The 19993-nt window shown below is 40.2% G+C and overlaps 2 protein-coding genes across 5 annotated transcripts in view; one reads left to right on the top strand and one right to left on the bottom strand.

Moving 5' to 3' along the window:
• ZNF570 (zinc finger protein 570) overlaps positions 1-18043 on the bottom strand; it is a 147056-nt gene extending 129013 nt beyond the window's left edge. Inside the window, exon 1 of the mRNA XM_084860844.1 lies at positions 17974-18043. The gene's annotated coding sequence lies outside the window, so the exon portion shown is untranslated. The remainder of the gene's footprint in view (positions 1-17973) is intronic.
• Positions 18044-18150: 107 nt separating this feature from the next.
• The window catches only part of ZNF527 (zinc finger protein 527), an 83381-nt gene continuing 81538 nt past the window's right edge, over positions 18151-19993 (top strand). For all 4 annotated transcript variants that reach the window (XM_084860843.1, XM_084860842.1, XM_084860841.1 and 1 more), the window contains exon 1: positions 18151-18407. Coding sequence is in view for 1 of the 4 variants with exons in the window: in XM_084860840.1 (XP_084716966.1) it covers positions 18387-18407 (21 nt within the window). In the remaining 3 variants the exon portion in view is untranslated. The remainder of the gene's footprint in view (positions 18408-19993) is intronic.

Raw genomic sequence — 19993 nt, 5'->3', positions numbered from 1 at the left:
ATTTCCTTTTATTTCCAGTCTGGCCCTAGGACGAGATGCACAACAGGTATGCCTATTCAGTTGCCATTTTTTTCCTCCTTAATCTCCCTCCCTCATTTCTTTTAAACCATTTCCCTTTTCCAATTCGTCTAATTCTTTATTCTTATTTTCTTTCTTTTTTTAAAATATATTTTATTGATTTTATACAGAGAGGAAGGGAGAGAGATACAGAGTTAGAAACATCGATCAGAGAGTGTCATCGATCAGCTGCCTCTTGCACACCCCCTACCGGGGATATGCCCACAACCAAGGTACATGTCCTTGACTGGAATCAAACCCGGGACCCTTCAGTCCCCAAGCCGACGCTCTATCCATTGAGCCAAACCAGTCTCGGCTATTCTTATTTTCTTTATTGCAGCTCTGCATTACTTATTCTGCCCCACTTTTCGTGTGTGTGTGTGTGTGTGTGTGTGTGTGTGTGTGTGTGTTTGTCTGCTTCTTTCTTTTCTCCTTGTATTTTTTTTTTCTATAAGTTTTGCTCTCTTTACTCTTTCACAATTCTCTCTTCTATAGTGGTTCCTTTTGTTGGTGCTGTAGGGGTCTTGTGTATGTTTTTTTTTCCTCTTTTTTTTTTTCTGTTCAGTCAGCAACTATTCAACAGCTTGCATGAAGGAGTTGAGGATGAGCCACATAGTCAGCCAGACTGTGAGCACATTCTATCCACTACTATCCACTAACAATACAATAACATTCAGGATCTAACTACAACAGGAGAACCCAAATAACAAAAGTAAGGGGCTCCCCTTGACCACCCAGCTTGGGAGATCTAAGAGTCTGCACCACAGGATCTCATAAAACACTTACTACATAAGACCACCTCAGAAGATCTGGGAAGCATAGCAGGTTGATCTAATACATAGAAACAAATACAAGAGGACAGTAAAAATAGGGAGATAAAGAAACAACCCCTAAATGAAAGGAAAGGAGGAATTGCCAGAAATGGAACTAAATAAAATGGAAGTATGCAATTTGTCAGATACAGAATTTAGAGTAATGGTAACAAGGGTGTTCAAACAATTCAGTGACAACTACAAGCAACTAAATGAGAATTATAAGAAAATTAATAAAAATATTATGGGACTTAATAAGAGCTACACCAGCATGAAAAGAGAGGTTTAAAGAATAAATAAGAGTCAATTGGAAATGAAGAATGACATAGTTAAAATAAAAATATCCTGGAAGGATCCAACAATAGACTAGAAGTTGATGACTGAATCAGTGAATTAGAAGACAAGGTAGGGAAAAACCACCATTTAGAGCAGCAAATGAGGAAAAAATGAGAGTTTAAGAATGCTTTGGGACAACAAGGAATGTAATAACATTCATATAATAGGGGTAGGAGAAGAAGAAAAATCAAAGCAAGAAATAGAGAACCAATTTGCAGAAACAATGGCAGAAAATCTCCCTAACTTGTTGAAGAAAAAAGTCACTTAAGATCAGGAAACATAGACAGCCACAGGCAATTCCAAAAGACCCACACTTAGGCATATATTAATTAAAATGGCAAACATTAAACACAGAGTCTTAAGGACTATAAGAGAGAGACAGAGAGTTAACTACAAGAACTCTCCCATTAAACTATTAGCTGATTTCTCAATAGAAACACTTCAGGTCAGAAGGGAATGGCAGGAAATATACAAGGTAATGAAAACCAAAGGACTAAACCCAAGACTACTCTATGAAACAAGGCTACCACTCAAAATTGAAGGTGAAATAGAGATATAAATAGAAAAAAAGAGGCTGAAAGAGTTAAGAACCACCAAACCAGTTGTGCAAGAAATGCTAAAGGAACTATTGTAAGAAGAAAGAGAGAAGGAGAAGAACACAGGCATAAAGAATAAGAATGGCAATAAATAAATCCCTCTCAATAATACCATTAAATGTAAATGGATTAAATGCTCCAATCAAAAGACATAGGGTAGCTGAATGGATAAGAAAACATGACCCATATACATGCTGTCTACGAGATACTCACTTCAGAACAAAGGACTCATACAGACTGAAAGTGAAGGGATGAAAAATTTTTTTTTCCAGGCAAATGGAAAAACAAAACAAAACAAAACAAAAAAACAGCTGGGGCATATCTAACAAAATAGACTTCAAAGTGAAGGCTATAACAAGAGTTAATGAAGGCCACTTCACAATAATAAAGGGATAAAACTGCTAAACATATATGCACCCAATAGAGGAGCATCCAGATATATTTAATAACTTCTGTAGAATATCAAGGGAGAGATTGACATCAATATAATAATAGTGGGGGTTTTTATTGATTTTTTTATAGAGAGGAAGGGAGACTGATAGAGAGCTAGAAACATCAATGAGAGAGAACATTGATCAGCTGCCTCCTGAACACCCCCTACCGGGATGTTCCTGCAATCGAGGTACATGCCCTTGACCAACCTGGGACCCTTCAGTCTGCAGACCGATGCTCTATCCACTGAGCCAATCTGGTCAGGGCAGTAGGGGATTTTAAGACCTTACTGACAAGACTGGATAGATATTCTAGACAAAAAATAACAAGGAAACAGTGATCCTAAACAATACACTAGATCAGATGGAATTAATTGATATTTTCAGAACATTTCACTCCCAACACTACAGATTATGCAAAGTGCACATTGGACATTTTCAAAGGTAGACCAAATGTTATATGACACAAATTAAGTCTCTATAAGTTTAAGAAGATTGAAATCATATCAAGTATCTGCTCAGACCACAATGGCATGAAATTAGAAATCAACTACAATAAAAACACTAAAATCAATGAAACACATGGAGACTAAATAGCATGCTATCAAACAATTAAAGAGTTATCAAAGAGATCAAAGAAGAAATAAAAAACATCCTGGAAACAAATGAAAATGAACACACAGTATGGGAGGGGGGGCAATAATAAGATATGTACACAGATAATAATTTAATAAAAAAAGAAAAGAAAGAAAAAAGAAAAGGAACACACAACAACCCAAAACCTATGGAACATAGTGAAAGGAGTTCTAAGAGTGAAGTTCACAGGACTACAGGATTACCTAAAAAAACAAAACACACAAGAAAACCTTGTAATAAGTTATATAATATAACCATACAGCTTAAAGTATTAAAAAGAGAGCCACAAGAAAAGCCTAGGGTAGATAGAAGGAAAGAAAAAAGATAAAAGCAGAAATAAACAACACACACACACACACACACACACACACACACACACACATATATATATATATATATATATATATATATATACACACACACACACACACACATAAAAGACCAATAAAACCAAGAGCTGGTTCTTTGAAAACATAAATAATATTAATGAACCATAAGCCAAACTTATCAAGAAACAAAGAGAGAGGACCAAAAAACAAAATCTGAAAGGAAAGAGATAAAGTAACAACTGATCCCACAGGTATACCAAGGATCATAAAAAAATACTATGAATGAGTATATTCCAACACAGTGGACAACTTGGATGAAATAGACATATTCCTGGAAAATACATTATTCCAAAATTTAATCAGGAAGAATCAGAAAACCTGAATAGGCTGATAACTACTGAGGAATTAGAAGCAGTAATAATTAAAAAAAAAAAAACCCACACAAACAAAACAAACAAACAAACAAACAAACAAAAAACTACCAACAAACTAAAGCCCTGGTCTGTATGGCTTCACAAGGGAGTTTTATCAAACATTTAAAGAACTAACACCTAACCTCCTCAAATTATTTTAAAACATTCAAAAACCCTTCCAAGCTCTTTCTATGAGGCCAGAATTACCCTACTCCCAAAACCAAATAGAGATATTATAAAGGAAGAGAATTACAGGCTGATATCATGATGAAGATAGATGTTAAAATACTCAACATAATATTAGCAAATTGGATCCAGTAACACATTAAAAAGATCATATACCATCACCAGGTTGGGATTTATTTGGGGATGAAAGGCTGGTACAATATTGGCAAATCAATAAATGTGATACATCACATAACAGATTACAAGACAAAATTTTCATGATCAGATCAATTGATATGATCAGTTGAAAAGGCACTCAACAAACTCCCAACACCCATTTTTTAAAATATTTATATTTTATTGATATTTTACAGAGAGGAAGAGAGAGGGATAGAGAGTTAGAAACATTGATGAGAAAGAATCATTGATCAGCTGCCTCTTGCACACTCCCCACGGGGGATGTGCCCGCAACCAAGGTACATGCCCTTGAGAGGAATCGAACCTGGGACCTTTCAGTCTCTAAGCTGATGCTCTATCCACTGAGCCAAACCGGTTTCAGCCCAACACCCATTTTTGATAAACACTCTCAGCTAAGTACAAATAGAAGGATCATGTCTTAGCATAATAAAGGTCATATATGAGAAACCTACAGGCAACATCATACTTAATGGGCAAAAACTAAAACCATTTCTCCTAAAAACAGGAATCAGACAGGGATGCCCATTTTCTTTTTTTTTTTCTTTTTTTAAATATATTTTATTGATTTTTTTACAGAGAGGAAGGGAGAGAGATAAAGAGCTAGAAACGTTGATGAGAGAGAAACACCGACCAGCTGCCTCCTGCACACCCCCCACCGGGGATGTGCCCGCAACCAAGGCACATGCCCTTGACCGGAATTGAACCCGGGACCCCTCAGTCCACAGACCGACGCTCTACCACTGAGCCAAACCGGCTTCGGCCAGGGATGCCCACTTTCACTACTCTTGTTCAACATAGTACTGTAAGTCCTAGCCATAGCAATCAAACAAGAAGAAATAAAAGGCATCCAAATTGGAATGGAGGAAGTAAAATTGAATTATTATTATTATTTTAAAAATATTTTTATTGACTTTTTACAGAAAGGAAGGGAGAGGGAAAAGAGTTAAAAACATCAATGAGAGAGAAACATCAGTCAGCTGCCTCTTGCACACTCCCTACTGGGAATGTGCCCGCAACCAAGGTACATGCCCTTGACTGGAATTGAACCGGGGACCCTTAAGTGATATCATTAGATCAGTAATATTGGCCTGTAATTCTCTTCCTTTATACTACCTCTGTTTGGTTTTGGGAGTAGGGTAATTCTGGCCTCATATAAAGAGCTTGGAAGGGTTCTTGAATATTTTAAAATAATTCCAGGCCTATGCTCTATCCACTAAACCAAACCAGTTAGGGCATGAATTATTTGCACACAACATGATAGTAGACACAGAAAACCATAGATTCCACCAAAAAACCCTATTAGATTTAATAAATAAATTTGGCAATGGAACAGGATACAAACTTAATATCTAGAAATCCATGTAATTTTTATACATCAATAATGAATTCACAGAAAGAGAAACAAAAAGAAATCCCATTTACCAGTGCAATAACAACAAAAAATTAAGATACTTAGGAATAAACTTAACCAAGGAGGAAAAAGACTTGTACTCTAAAAACTACATGACATTGAAAAAAGAAATAGAAGATATAAACAAGTGGAAGACTATTCTGTGTTCATGGATTGGTAGAATTAACATCATTAAAATGTCCAAACCACCCAAGGCAATCTACACATTCAATGCAATCCCTATTAAAATACCAACATCATATTTCACAGATCTAGAACAAATACTCCAAAAATTTATATGGAATAAAAAATTTAAAAAAAGACCTCGAATAGCTGCAGCAATTATGAGAAAGAAGAACAAAGTTGGAGGGATCATAATACCAGATATCAAGTTACACTACAAAGCCACTGGAACTGCTACAAGAACAGATATAAAGACCAATGGAACAGAATAGAGAACCCAAAAATTGACCCAAGCCATTATGCTCAATTAACATTTGACAAAGGAAGAAGAGCATACAATGGAGTCAAGACAGTCTCTTCAATAAAGGTGTTGAGAAATTGGATAGATACATGCAAAAAAATGAAACTAGACCATCAACTTACACCATACACAAAAATAAACTCAAAATGGATAAAAGACTTAAATGTAAGATGTGAAACCATAGACAGCAAAACCTCAGACACATCTCGTAGTAATATGTTTACCGATATACATCTAAGGATAATGGAGAAAATAAACAAATGGAACTACATCAAAATAAAAAGTGTCTGCACAGCAAAAGAAACCATCAACAAATATACACCACTGCATGGAAGAACATATTTGCCAATGATACATCCAAAAAGGGGTTAATCTCCAAAATTTATAGGGATCTCATACAACTTAACAAAAGGAAGACTAACAATGGAATTTCAAATGGGCAAAGGACTAAAATAGACACTTCTCCAAAGTGGACATATAGGAGGCCAAAAGCATATGAAATAATGCTGAAAGTCACTGGTAATTAGAAAGATGCAAATTAAAATGACAATGAGATGTCACCCCACGCCTGTCAGAATGGTTTCCATCAACAAACAAATGATAAGTTCTGGGGAGGGTGTGGAGAAAAGGGAATTCTAGTACATTGCTGGTGGGAATGCAGACTGTTACAGCCATCACGGAAAAGAGTATGGAGTTTCCTGAAAAAAAAAAAAAAAATCAAAATGGAACTCCCATTTCCAAAATTACCATTCAGAAAGAATGTATGTACCCTTACGTTCATAGCAGCACAATTTATAATAGCTAAGATCTGGAAACAGCCCAAGTGCCCATCAGTAGATGAATGGGTTAAAAATTATGATACATTTATACAATGGAATTTCATGCAGCAGCAAAAAAGAATCTATTACCCTTTAAGACCACATGGAGGGACCTGGAGCATATTATCCTAAGTGAAAAAAGTCAGTTAGAAAAAGACAAGTATCATATGATTTTACTCACATATGGAATATAATGTGCAAAATAAACTAATGAACAAAATAGATCCATGGACATAGAAGCATGGAACAGACTGCAGAATCTCAGAGAGAAGACAGGAGAGGTGCCTGGGAGGGAAGTGATCAAACAAACAAATTGTATGCATATATGCTTAACCCAAGTCACGGACAATAAGGGGATGAAGGCCTGGAGCAGGGGGAGGGGAGGCTAGCAGGGGTCAATGAGGGGAGGGAAAGGGGATATATATATATCTTGTTGAAAGTATTTTATATATATAATAAAAAAAAAGAACAAGTTTCAGAAATAAACTTTTAAAAATGTGTAAGATTTGCCCTGACTGATTTGGCTCAGTGGATAGAGCAGCAACCTGTGGACTGAAAGGTCCCAGGTTCGATTCCAGTCAAGGGCATGTATCTTGGTTGCGGGCACATCCCCAGTAGGGGGTATGCAGGAGGCAGCTGTTCAATGTTTCTCTCTCACCAATGTTTATAACTCTCTATCCCTCTCCCTTTCTCTATGTAAATTTTTTAAATCAGTAAAATATAATAAATAAATAAATAAATAAATAAAAATGTGCAAAATTCATGTGAAATATTTATAAAATGCTGAGAGGCAAAAAAGAAGACTTTAATAAATGTAAAGGTATATCATGTTCAAAGGTTTATTAACACTCTATTTGTGAAGGTATTGAAATATACAGTAAACACTTTTGCTAATGAGAGTATATATTGTTACAACCTTGAAGAAATAAATTAAATAATATGTATACACATTTCAAATAAACATTATATTTAGCCAGACATCTCTCTTTTGAAAATTAATCCTAAAGATATATTTGCATGAATTGAAATGATGTATGAATAAGAGTATTCATTTCAGTATTATTTATATAATTTACTAGATGCTCAGTGCACAAAATTTGTGCACAAGGGGGTAGCATCCCCTTCAGGCCAGCCTGTACCCTTTCTAATCCAGGACCCCTCAGAGGATGTCTAACTGCTGGTTTAGGGATCAGGCCTAAACTGGCAGTCAGACATCTCTCTCACAATGGGGGACTGCTGGCACCTAACCACTTGCCTTCCTGCCTTCCTGCCTGCCTGATCACCCCCCCTGCCAGCCTGATTACCCCTAACCTCTTCTGCCTACCAGCCTGATCACCCATAACTGCTGCCTCTGCTAGCCTGATGGCCCTAACCACCTTTGCCTGCTAGCCTGGTCACCCCCAATTACCCCCCTCTCTATATAAAAAATTCTAATATGCAAATAGACTAAACAGCCAAACAACCCGTCAATATGATGTGCGCTGACCACCAGGGGGCATGCGTGGAACATGGCGGGTTTTGGCAGCAGATGGCAGAGTGTGGGACGTGATGAGTGGCAGCTGTGGTGAGCTGGTGGAGCAAGTGAGAGCCAGAACAAGGTGGGGTACTGGTCTCTGTCATCCTGTCGAGCCTCTCGTGGTTACTGAAAATTCATTGCTCCCATGCACCACAGTCCTGCTGGGCACTTGCACCTGCTGCTGGCGCCTGGAATGGGTCCTGATTGCTCAGTGTCATCAGTGTGTGCAAGCAGCAGCAGCTGGCCCCAATTGCCCCTGAGGATTTCTCCACCTCCCCCTACTCCCAAGGGATGACTGGAGTAGCAGCTGCTATCATTCCGAATTGAAGGTCAGATGAAGAGCTTCACAGACAAGAAAAAGCTAAAGGAGTTCATCACCACCAAACCAGAATTACATGAAATGTTGAAGGGTATTCTTTAAGAAGAGGATGAAGAAAAAGACAAAGGTAAAAATTATGAACAACAAAAAGACATCAAAAACATACCTACCAACAAGTGAATCTAAAAGCCAAGTCAATAAAAAATCTGAAGAACAGAATGGACTGGTGAATATAATAGAATCAGGGATATAGAAAGGGAACAGACTGACTATTCTCGGGGGGTAGGGGGATTTGAAGAATGTGGGAAGAGATTGGACAAAAGTTTTATACCTATGAATGAAGGCAGTGGTGGGGGGAAGGGCATGAGGTGGGGTGGGGAATCAGGTGGAGAGGAGCTATTGGGGGGAAAAAGAAGAATACCTACAATAATCTGAATAATAAAGATTTATTTTTAAAAAAAGAAATAAATGACATAGAGGGAAAAAAAATGCAAAAGACCAATGAAACCAAGAGCTGGTTCTTTGAAAGCATAAAAAAGATTGGTGAACTTTTAGCTAGGCTCACCAAGGAGCAAAGAGAGAGGTCCCAAATAACCAAAATCGGAAATGAAAGAGGCAAAATAATAGACCCCACCGAAATACAAAGGATTGTTAAAAAATACTATAAACAACTATACTCCAATCAACTAGACCAGTGTTTCCCAACCTTCTCTCATGATGAGAATCACCTGGTGGAGTTGTTAAAACACAGATTCCTGAATCCCAACTAAGAAGTGCTAAACTAGAATTTTTTGGAACATATAGGTAAAATTGTATACTTAACTAGTGCTCTAACACAGATGTTATATACAGAGCACTAAGTTAGGTATGCAATTTTACCTATATGTTCTCAAAAATTCTAGTTTAGCACTTCTTAGTTGGGATTCAGGAATCTGTGTTTTAACAACTCCACCAGGTGATTCTCATCATGAGAGAAGGTTGGGAAACACTGAACTAGACAATCTGGAGGAAATGGACATATTCCTAGAAAAATACAACTTTCCAAAACTCAATCAGGAAGATTCTAAAAATCTCAGTAAGCCAATAACTATGGAAGAAATTGAAGCAGTCATCAAAAAGCTTCCAGCAAACAAAAGCCCGGGGAGTTTTACCAAACATTAAAGGGAGTTTTACCAAACATTCAAGGAAGAACTAATACCAATTCTCCTCAGACTATTCCAGAAAATTTAAAAGGAAGGAACACTTCCAAGCTCATTCTATAAAGCCAGAATTATCCTAATACCAAAATCAAATAAAGACAACACAATGAAAGAGAATTATAGGCCAATATCCCTCATGAACATAGATGCCAATATCCTCAAGAAAATTCTAGCAAATTGGATCCAACAGTATATTAGATTATACACCATGACCAAGTAGAATTTATCCTGGTGATGCAAGGATGGTACAATATCTGCAAATCAATAAACATGATACATCACATAAAAAAATTGAGAGAGAAAAATCACTGTCATAACAATTGACGCAGAACAAGCATTTGACGAAATCCAACACCCTTTCTTGATAAAACCTCTCAGCAAGGTGGAAATAGAAGGATCATACCTCAACATAATAAAAGCCATATATTACAAACCCACAGCCAACATCATACTCAGTGGGCAAAAGCTAAAACCATTTCTCCTAAGAAAAGAAACAAGACAGGGATGCCCACTCTCACCACTTCTCTTCGACATAGTATTGGAAGTACTAGCCGTTGTGATCAGATAATAAGAAGAAATAAAAGGCATCCAAATTGGAAAAGTAAAACTGTCCTTATTCGTAGATGACATAGAAAATGCTAACGACTTCATAAAAAAATTATTAGACTTAATCAATGAATTTGGTAGTGTAGCAGGATACAAAATTAATGCCAAGAAATCTATGGCATTTCTTTACATCAATTGTGAACTTACAGAAAAAGATACTAAAAAAAAGCAATCCCATTTACCATCACACCAAAAAAATTAAGATATCTACCTAGGAATAAAATTGACTAAGGAGGTAAAAGGCCTGTACTCAGAAAACTTCAGGACACTGATAAAAGAGATCGAAAAAGACATTAACAGATGGAAGAACATACCATGTTCATAAATTGGGAGAATAAAAATGTCCATACTACACAAAGCAGTCTATAGATTCAATGCAATCCCCATTAAATTTCCAATGGCATATTTCACAGACCTAGAGCAAACTCTCAAATAATGCATCTGGAATATTAAAAAACAAAAAACAAAAAACAAAAAAACAACACAAAAAAACCCCCCCGAATAGTTGCAGCAATCCTGAGAAAGAAGAACAAAGTGTATGGGATCTCAATACCAGATATCAAGCTGTATTACAAAGCCCCTGTTCTTAAAACACCCTGGTATTGGCACAAGAACAGACATATAGATCAATGGAATAGAATAGAGAACAAAGAAATTGACCCAAACCACTATGCTCAATTAATATTTGACAAAGGAGGCAAGAACATACAATGGAGTCAAGACAGTCTCTTCAATAAGTGGTGTTGGGAAAATTGGACAGATACATGTGAAAAAATGAAACTAGACCACCATACACAACAATAAGCTCAAAATGGATAAAGGACTTAAACATAAGACGGGAAACTGAAAATCCAAATGGAATCCACAGGCAGCGAAATCTCAGACATATGCCGAAACAATTTCTTCACTAATACTACTGGTAGGGCAATGGAAACTAAAGAGAAAATAAACATATGGGACTACATTAAAATAAAAAGCTTTTGCACAGCAAAAGAAACCATCAACAAAACAACAAGAAATCCCACTGCAGCAAATGTTATCACCGATAAGGGTTTAATCTCCAACAAAATTACAGGCAACTCATACAACTTAACAAAAGATAAACAACCCAATCATAAAATGGCCAACGGACCTAAATAGATACTTTTTGAAAGAAGACAGAAGGATGGTTTCAGAGACATGAAAATATGCTCAAAGTCAGTAATTATCCGAGAGATGCAAGTCAAAACGGCAATGGGGTACCATCTCACACCTGTCAGATGGCTATCCTCAACAAATCAACAAACGACAAGTGTTGGCAAAGATGCAGAGAAAAAGGAACCCTTGTGCACTGCTGGTGGGAATGCAGAATGGTGCAAACACTGTAGAAAACAGTATGGAGTTTCCTCAAAAAAAAAAAAAACCAAACTAAAAATGGAACTCCCATTTGACTCTGAGATCTCACTTCTAGGAATATATCCCAAGAAGCTAGAAACACCAATCAGAAAGGATATATGCACTCCTATGTTCATAGCAGCACAATTTACCATAGCTAAGATTTGGAAACAGCCTAAGTATCTATCAGCTAATGAGTAGATTAAAAAACGGTGGTACATCTACACAATGGAACACTATGCTGCGGTAAAAAATAAGGAATTCTTACCATTTGCAACAGCATGGATGGAACTGGAGAGCATTATGCTAAGTGAAAGAAGCCAATCAATGAAAGAGAAATACCACATGATCTCACTCATTCATGGAATATAATTAACAGCATAAAGTGATGAACAAAAACAGATCCAGAGATAGAGAAGTATGGATCAGACTGTCAAACTTCAGAGGGTAGGTAGTGGAGGGTGGTGGTAAGGGGGAAAGATCAACCAAAGGACTTGTATGCATGTATATAAGCCTAACCAATGGACACAGACAACATGGGGGTGAGGTATTGAGTGGAGAGAGTTTAGGAAGTTAATGTGGGGATCAGGCCAAATACCTTATATAATACCTTAATTAATAAAGAAACTTAAAAAAAAAAAAAAAGCCTTCCCCTCCTTCAGTCTAGATTGACTCCTATTTCGGTCTTAGCCCATCTGCATCCGGATACTTGGAGTAAAAGTTTCTTGGATACTTATGGCCTCATGTCATAGGTGCATGACCCAGACCCACTCCGAACCTTTCAATAACAAAGCTGGGGAAATGTGTATTTATCATATAAAGTAGAGGCCAAGTACATGGATTTGTGTACATTACAAGGAAATTAATTAGAAGGTGGCTGGCAGGGTAGGACTGGGTAAGATGGGCTGTACACACTCTGGAGCTAACCTCCTGTGGTCCCTACATGGCTGACAGCACCTGATGTGGCATCAGAGCTCTAAGGACATCTGTGGAGTGAGGGGGATCCCTCCAGCAGGTGAGGTCCCTCCACATGGTCTGTGGGGATTGGGCCAAAATCATCAGTCCGATATCCCTTGAGGAGTCCAGGAGTGAGAGAGGGCACTCTGAAAAGTTGTTGCTTGGTAGCTCCTGTGTTTAGCATCTGCCTCCTGGTGATCATACCTACCAGCCAGTCATCCTGTTGGCTGGTCCCCTAGCCTTTTATATAAATAGACTAGAGGCTCAGTACATGCACCATGGGGGTCCCTTGGTCTGGCCTGCAAGGATTGGGCTAAAATCACTCTCTGACACCCCCAGAGGGGTCCCAGATTGTGAGAGGGTGCAGGTCCGGATGAGGGACCCCACCAATGCACGAATCTGTGCACTGGGCCTCTAGTATTCACATAAGATCTAATCTCTTCTCACCCTCCCCCCCCACCCCTGAGATTCATCAGTCTGTTCCATTTGTCCATGCCTGTGGTTTCCACTCCTGTGCTGAGCTTCTGCTCTCAGGTTGTCAGTGTATGTCATAGTTACCTGCTGGTCAGCCAGTTGGCCAGTCGCTTAGGCTTTTATATATATAGACTAAAGGCCCAGTGCATGAATTCCTGCATGGGTGGGGTCCCTTGGGATGACCTGTGGAGATCGGGCCCCACCTCTTACCTCCAGGTGCGCAGCTCCACCTGGCACCCTGCTATGGCCTGGTGCCACCCGCTCACCTGCTCTACCATCCTGCTTATGGAGCAATCAATCAGGGCTGGGCCCCTTGCCTGGCTGCCTCAGTGCCTGGAAGCCAGGCAGTGGCCCCACCCCCCACTGCCACCGCTGGTCACCATCTGCAGGACCATCTGCAGGACGATCGGCAGGGCAATTGGCTCCCTGCTTGCACCCGCATTGGCCTGGTGCTGCCCGCTGACCTGCTGCATCATCCCGCCATGGTCCTGCTCTCATCAGGTCCCATCAAGGCCTGCAGTGCCTCCACTACGGCCCGGTGCCAGCACTGTGTCATCAACACCTGGTATGTTCTGCACTGACCTCTGGTGGTCAGCATACATCATACTGAGCAGTACAACTTCTGGTCAAACTCCTGGTTGAACAATTTGCATATTAGGATTATAACAAAATAGGTAATGACTTTATCCAAATAACTATATATTAAACTAGACATAAGATATTTCAGAATTTGTATTGCTTTGTTATTAAGATACCATTCTATATAATAAAAGCCTAATATGCAAATCAACTGAACTGCAGAACGACAGGTGGAATGACTGGTCACTATAATGTGAACTAACCACCAGGGAGCAGACGCTCAATGTAGGAGCTGCCCCCAGCACACAGGTCCCAGACCAGGGTGCCAGCGGGGTCCCTGATTGCCCCACCAGCTGTCCCACAGATCAGCCCTGATCAGTGGCCAGTCCTAGAGACCCTACCTGTGAACGAATTTCATGCACCGGGCCTCTAGTTACTAAATATGCACCATTTAAAATAAAAATTTAACAGGATTATAAGTAATATTACTAAGTAAAGATTTGGGGAAGTCAAAACTTGGAAAAGTAGATGAATTAATTTACTTTCTAGCAAATTTAAAAAGGATTGTGTGCTGATTACTTCCCTGTCATTATTTCAGCTCCAAGCATGACTTTCTATTCTGTGATGTTGGTGCTGGGACTCTGATAAAGATATTTCCCAGTCTCCCTTGCTAATTGGTTTAGTTTGCCCATGGAGACATTAAAGGGAAATTGGAAAGCCAGAAAGGGATAAGGAACTCACTTTCTACATTTTAATTTCTCAGTATCTCTCTAGCAGCAGAGGGCTATACCTGGCCTGAAGATTCTTTATGCTTTCCTAGCCCTAGACTACCAAACTCAGTTAATAGCCAGGTTGAAACCCCTCTTCAGAGACCTTAGGTTCTGGTAAATTCATCTCTTCCCCGTTTGGTACCTAAACTCTAGGGCATTAGTTGCTTCTTGAAGTTAAAATTCCATTCCCTCTTGTCTCTTTCAGTCCTTCAACCTTGTGTAATTAACTTTTTGTAATAATCTCCTGTTGGAAATTCCCATTGCAGTTTTGCTTTCTTGATTAGACACTGATGGACAGAGTCCTATGACTATTTTTTTAAACAGTGTAACCACTTACTTATTTGGCATACTTCAAGGACCACTGCCCTATTCTACTGGAACTGAATGGAACCAACCAGTGTTGGACTTAGTGGTTTGCAATAAGAAAATAAAGGACAAAAAGTTTTCCTATGGTCAGCTGAAACCGGTTTGGCTCAGCGGTAGAGCGTCAGTCTGTGAACTGAAAGATCCCAGGTTCGATTCCGGTCAAGGGCATGTACATTGGTTGCGGGCACATCCCCAGTAGGGGGTGTGCAAGGGGCAGCTGGTCGATGTTTCTCTCTCATCGACATTTCTAGCTCTCTATCTCTCTCCCTTCCTCTCAGTAAGAAAAATCAATAAAATATATTTAAAAAAAAGTTTTCCTATGTTCAATTACTGACATATGAAGAGATAGTCATACATATACAAAGTTTCTCTGAAGGTATATCTTTCTAGTCAAGAAGGAAGTATCTTAAATTTCTAGCACTTTAGTATGAAATGCCCAAGAGGATCTCTAACCTGCCTGGTAATCAAGCCCAGGGAAGAGCTATTTGATGTACTTGCTAGTTACCAAGTCACATTATCCAAAGAATACTGAACTAGTAAATTACCCCCATCAAAGCAACCCAACTCTTAAATGTTTATAAAGCCTTAAAAAATAACAATTGCTTGTGTGTTTTTTTCTGAAAGTTACAATGCCCATTTTCATAAACAGCAAATAACTGCAGCCCCAGCAGTCATACTCCATTTTTCCATTACTCTGGTCTTAGCCAGAGGACTCTTTTGTGGGGAGGGGATTAAAGAGATTATTCTCAAACGATGGGTTCTCAGGAATTTACCCTTGTGTTCACATATTGCTACTTGTCAGAATCTTGACTTAAGTGCACCTTCCAGATCTTCCAGAGTCTGGTGATATGGCAAATTTTTTTTTTTTTTTTTTTTTTGTGTGTGTGTGTGTGTGTGTGTGTGTGTATGTGTGCGTTTTCTTTCACTTTCACTGACAAAGACTCTCTCCTTGATCAGGTTCCTTTGAACACTCTTCTTTTTAAAAAATATATTTTTACTAGAGGCCCAGTGCACGAAATTCATGCATGGGGAGGGAGAGTTCCTCAGTCCAGCCTGCACCCTCTCCAATCTGGGACCCCTTGAGGGATATCAGACATCCCTCTCACAATCCAGGACTGCTGGCTCCCAACTGCTCACCTGCCTGCCAGCCTGATCACCCCTAACCACTCCCCTGCCAGCCTGATTAATGCCAAACTGTTCCCCTGCCAGCCTGATAGCCCCTAACTGCTGTCCCTTGCTGCCTGGTCACCCCTAACTGCCTTCCCTTGCCACCAGGTCACCCTTAACTGCCCTCCCTTGCTGGCCTGGTCTTTCCCCCACCCCCCAACTCTCCTCCCCTGCAGGCCTTGTTCCCTCCCAACTATCTTCCCCTGCTGGCTTGGTCATCCCCAACTGCCCTTCCCTGCTGGCCCGGTCACCCTTAACTGCCCTCCCTTGCTGCCTGATCACCCCTAACTGCCCTCCCCTGCTGGCCTGGTAACCCCCACTGCCCTTCCCTGCTGGCCTTGTTGCCCCCAACTGCCCTTCACTGCTGGCCTGGTCATTCCTAACTGCCTATCCTTGCCAGCCTGGTCCCCCAACTGCCCTCCCCTGCAGGCCCAATTGCCTCCAACTGTCCTCCCTTTAGGCCTTGGTCCTCCTCAACTGTCCTCCCCTGTAGGCCTAGGTCCCCTGCCCCCAACTTCTCTCACTTGCAGGCCTGGTCCCTCCCAACTGCTCTCCCTTGCAGGCCATCTTGTAGTAGCCATCTTGTGTCCACATGGGGACTGCCATCTTTGACCACATGGGGGTGGCCATCTTGTGTGTTGGAGTGATGGTCAATTTGCATATTACTCTTTTATTAGATAGGATTGCTCTCAGTGAGGAAGAGATAGAAACATCAATGATGAGAGACAATCATTGATTGGCTGCCTCCTGCACACCCCCACACAGGGGACACAATCTGTGCATGTGCCCTTGACTGGAATCGAACCCAGGACCCTCCAGTCCACAGGCAAATGCTCTATCCACTGAGCTAAACCAGTTAGGGCTGAATACTCTTCTTACCTTGACTTCAACCTTTTCACTTCAGTTTGCCTTTGCACCACTCAGTTTTAGCAAGAATTCTGTCAAGTTGGTTTAGCCAGAGTTCTTGATATGTGTTCACAATATCTAATTAAATTCCTTATCCACCCACATGATAATTGATCATCTTAGCCTCCTCTCAGCAAGAATCTTTTTCTAGCAAAAATTCCTCTCTATCCTATGTCTTCTCTTAGTAATTTTCCATACACTGACCCCGCTCCTCCCCCAACTTGCTCCTTTCCTATAAATCCCACTTGTTCTTGCTGTATTTGAAACTGAGCTCAGTTTTATACTGATCTCTATTCCCCCATTGAAATAGTTCCTGAATTTTTTTCTCTCTACCCTCCACCCACTTCAACTTCTGTTCAACTGTGTTTTTAACATCACTTCAGGGGCTCGCATTTGTCCTCCTGACTGTGGGCACTTTCTTCTTTTGCACTCGTGTGTGTGTGTGTGTTTGTGTGTGTGTGAGTGTGGCAGTTTCTTAAAGTTGGACACCAAAGTTGTAAAGTGAAAAGGTGGAAGCAGCAACAGGGGAAACTCCAGAGCTACTGGCTACAACAGAAATGGTACAAATGAGCATCTTCCTACAAATGGAATCTACCTACCCTGCTGTGCCCACATCGCATCAGGTGCAAGTAGAAAAGGGATATAAAAATGCAGATAACAGTGACCCCGACCATGCCTGGGGGTGAGGGATGGAGTGGGGATGGAAGAACAGTTAGATCTGGAAACAGTTACACACTGAGACACATAAGGACTTCTTTCTGGGACTCAACCATAAAGGCAAGACTAGAAACAAAGTTCCACCGCCTGTCGCGGGTCAACTACGACCTCTAGAAAAACAACACAGTTACAAAACCGGTGAAGCTCAAAATCAACCACAGAACTCTCACACAACCACAATAACTCACATTCTCCGCGCGACAGCCCCACGGGCTGTCACATAATGATCCCAATCACAGGAGGTGATTTAAAATTCAGAAGCTTTCAGCACCAACAGTACCTGCCACCCACCTTGTGCGAACAACGGCCACCCCTCAGCATACAATCACAGACACTCGCAGCATCACCGTGTACTCACACGCAGTCGCTCAGGGTCATATGAAAGCCCAGTGCTGCCCGGAGAGACACACTGCTCTGTGGTACCGCTGTAAGGCCGCCAAGAACGCCAGCGCAAAGTAGAGGTGGGCCTTGGGCCCTCTGGGAAATGTAGTTTAGCAAAGAACGTTGCTGCGCAAAGCCTTCTGGGGCTGGAGGTTCGCGGAGTCTCAAGGAAAAGCTGAGATAGGCTAAATCCGTGTAGCTGTATGTTTCCCCAGCTAATTTCTGGGGTCCAGCGCGCCTCAGCCTCTGCCCTTCTCCGCCCCGCTGGGGATTCTGGGAGGCGACATCGCGGGTCTCGGGCGGCTCGTCAGGTTTCCAGAACCCACAGTGCTGGGAGGTGAGCTGGGCCTGGCTTTGCGCGGGAGCAAGAAGTGAGCTGGGCTGGACCACATGGGACAGGACGACGACCAGGTGGGTGTTATTGGGTGATTGTGTGACAGGCTACAGGTGTGACAGAATGTGATTTTGTGTGTCACCACGCGCGCTTAATTGTGTGTGTAATTGTGTTATCACAATCTGTAACTTTGTGTTAATGTGACTATGTTTGTGTATGACATTATGGGTGTGATTGAGTGAGAATTCGTGTGTATGTGTGACTCAGCGTGTGATTTTGAGTTATAGGAAGATTAAAATTACTTTCCTAGGTTCACACAGTTAATAAGTGACAAAACGGGGATTAGCTCTCGAGTCCTTGCTTTTAATTACCAAAGTAAAAAATAGAGGCCCTGGATTCTAAGGGTATTGTCTGTGGTCTTGGAGCAGGAATCTCTGGAACATGAGAACTAAATCTGGTTCTCTTCCTTCAGTCCCTTTGTGAACCCAGTCTGAGAACATTGTGGTGAGACCATCCTCAAATTGGCTGCCTGTGCGATGGGAAATCGCACCATGAAAGCTCAGCCTTCCTCTCCTTAGGCCATGGAATTGGAGATTTTAACATTTTCCTCGTTATACTTTTTTTTTTATGTTTGGCACTGAGAGAGGTTGATCCGCAGCTCTTTTTCTGATGTACTAAGTGAGCTAAATTTTTGGTTCCGACTTTGTCAGTTAATAAAGAAAAATATTCTCGTTTCCTTTCCAAAACGTATGAGAATCTAAGTGGAAACAAGGATCACTTCTGTATGGCAATCTTAACAGTAAAGAAAAAAAGTTTCTGAGAAGTGGATTAAATTGCCCAAGGACATACAGACAATGAGTGAAGGAATAGAGAGAGAGGCTGGGAGCAGATTGTGGGCTATATAATGCCCACGTCTTTAACACAACTTTTTTTCAGCTGGTTTACCTGAAACTTGGAAAATATTACCCAAAGGATACACATCTTTTTTTTTTTCAAATAAAAATTTAAAATACATTTCTTTTATGCAGATACTATTGTACTTAGGGCTCTCAGGTGCTGAGAAGACTTCGATGAGAAGACTTTGATTTTCCTCTCAGGTTACAAAGGCTTTTATGAACAATTTAAAGCTGCATTGCATTAAGGAAATAACTTCGTTAGAGACTGAGTTGGCTAGTGCATAGTAGCCCAGAATTAGGGTGTCATGTAGCCTACATTAAAGGTCAAGAACAACTATTCTAATTTTCAGAATGGAGAAATGTAGGCTCTGAGAGTACAAGGAACATATTTGAGGATGTGGAGTTTGTTACTGTTTTAGTTTTAAAATTTGGCAACGACTGCCTCTGGCTTCATTTCTGTGGAGTAATAGTGTAATATATTCCATCCCTAAAGATGCTTTTCTAAGAAATATATGGCATTGATTTCTCAGTTTATATTAAATATTTCTCATTCAAGCATTGTGGTCTCTTGAAAGAGAACCAGAGTTTGAGTCACACTATAATCTGACTCTTATGACTTCAAGTTAGTTTTTAAGCTTTTTTTTTTTTTTACCTCAATTTCACTTGTTGGTAAAATGGGGATAATAACACCTATCTTGGCAGTTTTGTGAAGATTAAATAAGTTAAGACAAATACAAGATATTACATATTACAGGAAGCAGAGTAAG

The sequence above is a fragment of the Pipistrellus hanaki genome (genome assembly GCF_964339955.1).
Source record: "Pipistrellus hanaki genome assembly, chromosome: 15".
NCBI lineage: Eukaryota > Metazoa > Chordata > Mammalia > Chiroptera > Vespertilionidae > Pipistrellus > Pipistrellus hanaki.
Note: the sequence above shows the minus strand (reverse complement) of the source record. Positions and strands in the feature narration are given on the sequence as shown.